Source organism: Sceloporus undulatus, unplaced genomic scaffold (assembly GCF_019175285.1).
Source record: "Sceloporus undulatus isolate JIND9_A2432 ecotype Alabama unplaced genomic scaffold, SceUnd_v1.1 scaffold_17996, whole genome shotgun sequence".
In the NCBI taxonomy this organism is placed as follows: domain Eukaryota; kingdom Metazoa; phylum Chordata; class Lepidosauria; order Squamata; family Phrynosomatidae; genus Sceloporus; species Sceloporus undulatus.
The window spans coordinates 766-1,842 of record NW_024820911.1 but is presented as its reverse complement, the minus strand read 5'-3'; the positions used below and the strand labels follow the sequence as shown (position 1 = coordinate 1,842).

Genomic DNA, 1,077 nt, shown 5'->3' with positions numbered 1-1,077 from the left:
TCACTGCGCCTGCGCAGTGCTGCTCGGAACCTACTGGAATCACTGGGCAGAGTTTACTCTGCAACATATCGAAACTTTTTGGCGGTAACTCCGCCCACCCGTTATAAGGCCCCTGCCTTCCCGCTCTTTTCCCCAGTTCCTTTTTTCCGCCGTGCTAGCTGCTTCAGGGAACTTTCGCTTGCTTCGCTTGCTTGGAATCACTTTCGTTTTTGACCTCGGACCGTACTCTTGACCATTCTTTGTCTCCCGCCCCTGGTAACTTCGGACTTTCGGACTGTTGACCTCGTTACGGATTCTCCTCTGGCTTTGACGACCTCGAAAATGCCTGCACCCTTCAAGAAGTGTGACATTTGTGGGGGCAAGGTGCCCGTCCAGGACCCACATTCCTCCTGCCTGCTGTGCCTCGGCAAGAACCACAAAACCAAGGCCTGTCAGCTCTGCAGATCCCTCTCTTCTCAGGCCCGGAAAAACCGTGAGTCCCGGCTCACTTCGGCGATTGCCCTAGGCAAGGTGCAAGAGGGAGGTTCGCGGTCATCCTCTGTCCCGCCTTCAGCGCCCCCCGCTTCATCTTCTCGGGCCAGTGTGTCCAGTGTTACATCTGGGAGGACCGCCGTCCCCAGCATGGTGTGTGTCCCGGCCGGGACAATCCCTTCCACCACCTCCGATGTGGCCCGTGGCTCAAAACCGCCCAGCGCCACCGACCCCTCCAAGCGCCGCCACAAGTCTTCGGGGACTGAGGGTACCGAGCCGGCCTCCAAACTGATGAGGAGATCGGAGGGCTCGCATTCTAAGAAGGCTACCAAGCCAGAGGCCCATCTCGCCTCGCCTTCGTCTTCCAAGGCATCCAAGCCATCTCGCCACGCTCCGAAGCCTAAAGAGCTGGCTGTGCCTTCGGAAGGAGCAAGGTCTCCAAGACCTTCCTCGTCGGCAGCGGCTGCTGTCCTCCTAGACCTCCCGGACAATCCGTTCTTCCCAGCGGAGGAAGTTCCCAGGCCTGGGAAGAAGAGACACCACGACAAGTCGGGTCGTGATCCTGCCCCGAAGAAGTCCAAGCCTTCCAAGGATCGGCCCACCTCC

At 59.1% G+C, this 1,077-nt stretch overlaps 1 protein-coding gene across 1 annotated transcript in view; it reads left to right on the top strand.

The window, feature by feature from the left end:
• Positions 1 to 414: 414 nt before the first annotated feature.
• The window catches only part of LOC121918579 (pollen-specific leucine-rich repeat extensin-like protein 1), a gene marked incomplete at its 3' end in the record, with an annotated part of 1,413 nt that continues 750 nt past the window's right edge, over positions 415 to 1,077 (top strand). Inside the window, exon 1 of the mRNA XM_042444601.1 lies at positions 415 to 898. Coding sequence (XP_042300535.1) covers positions 622 to 898 — 277 coding nt within the window. The remainder of the gene's footprint in view (positions 899 to 1,077) is intronic.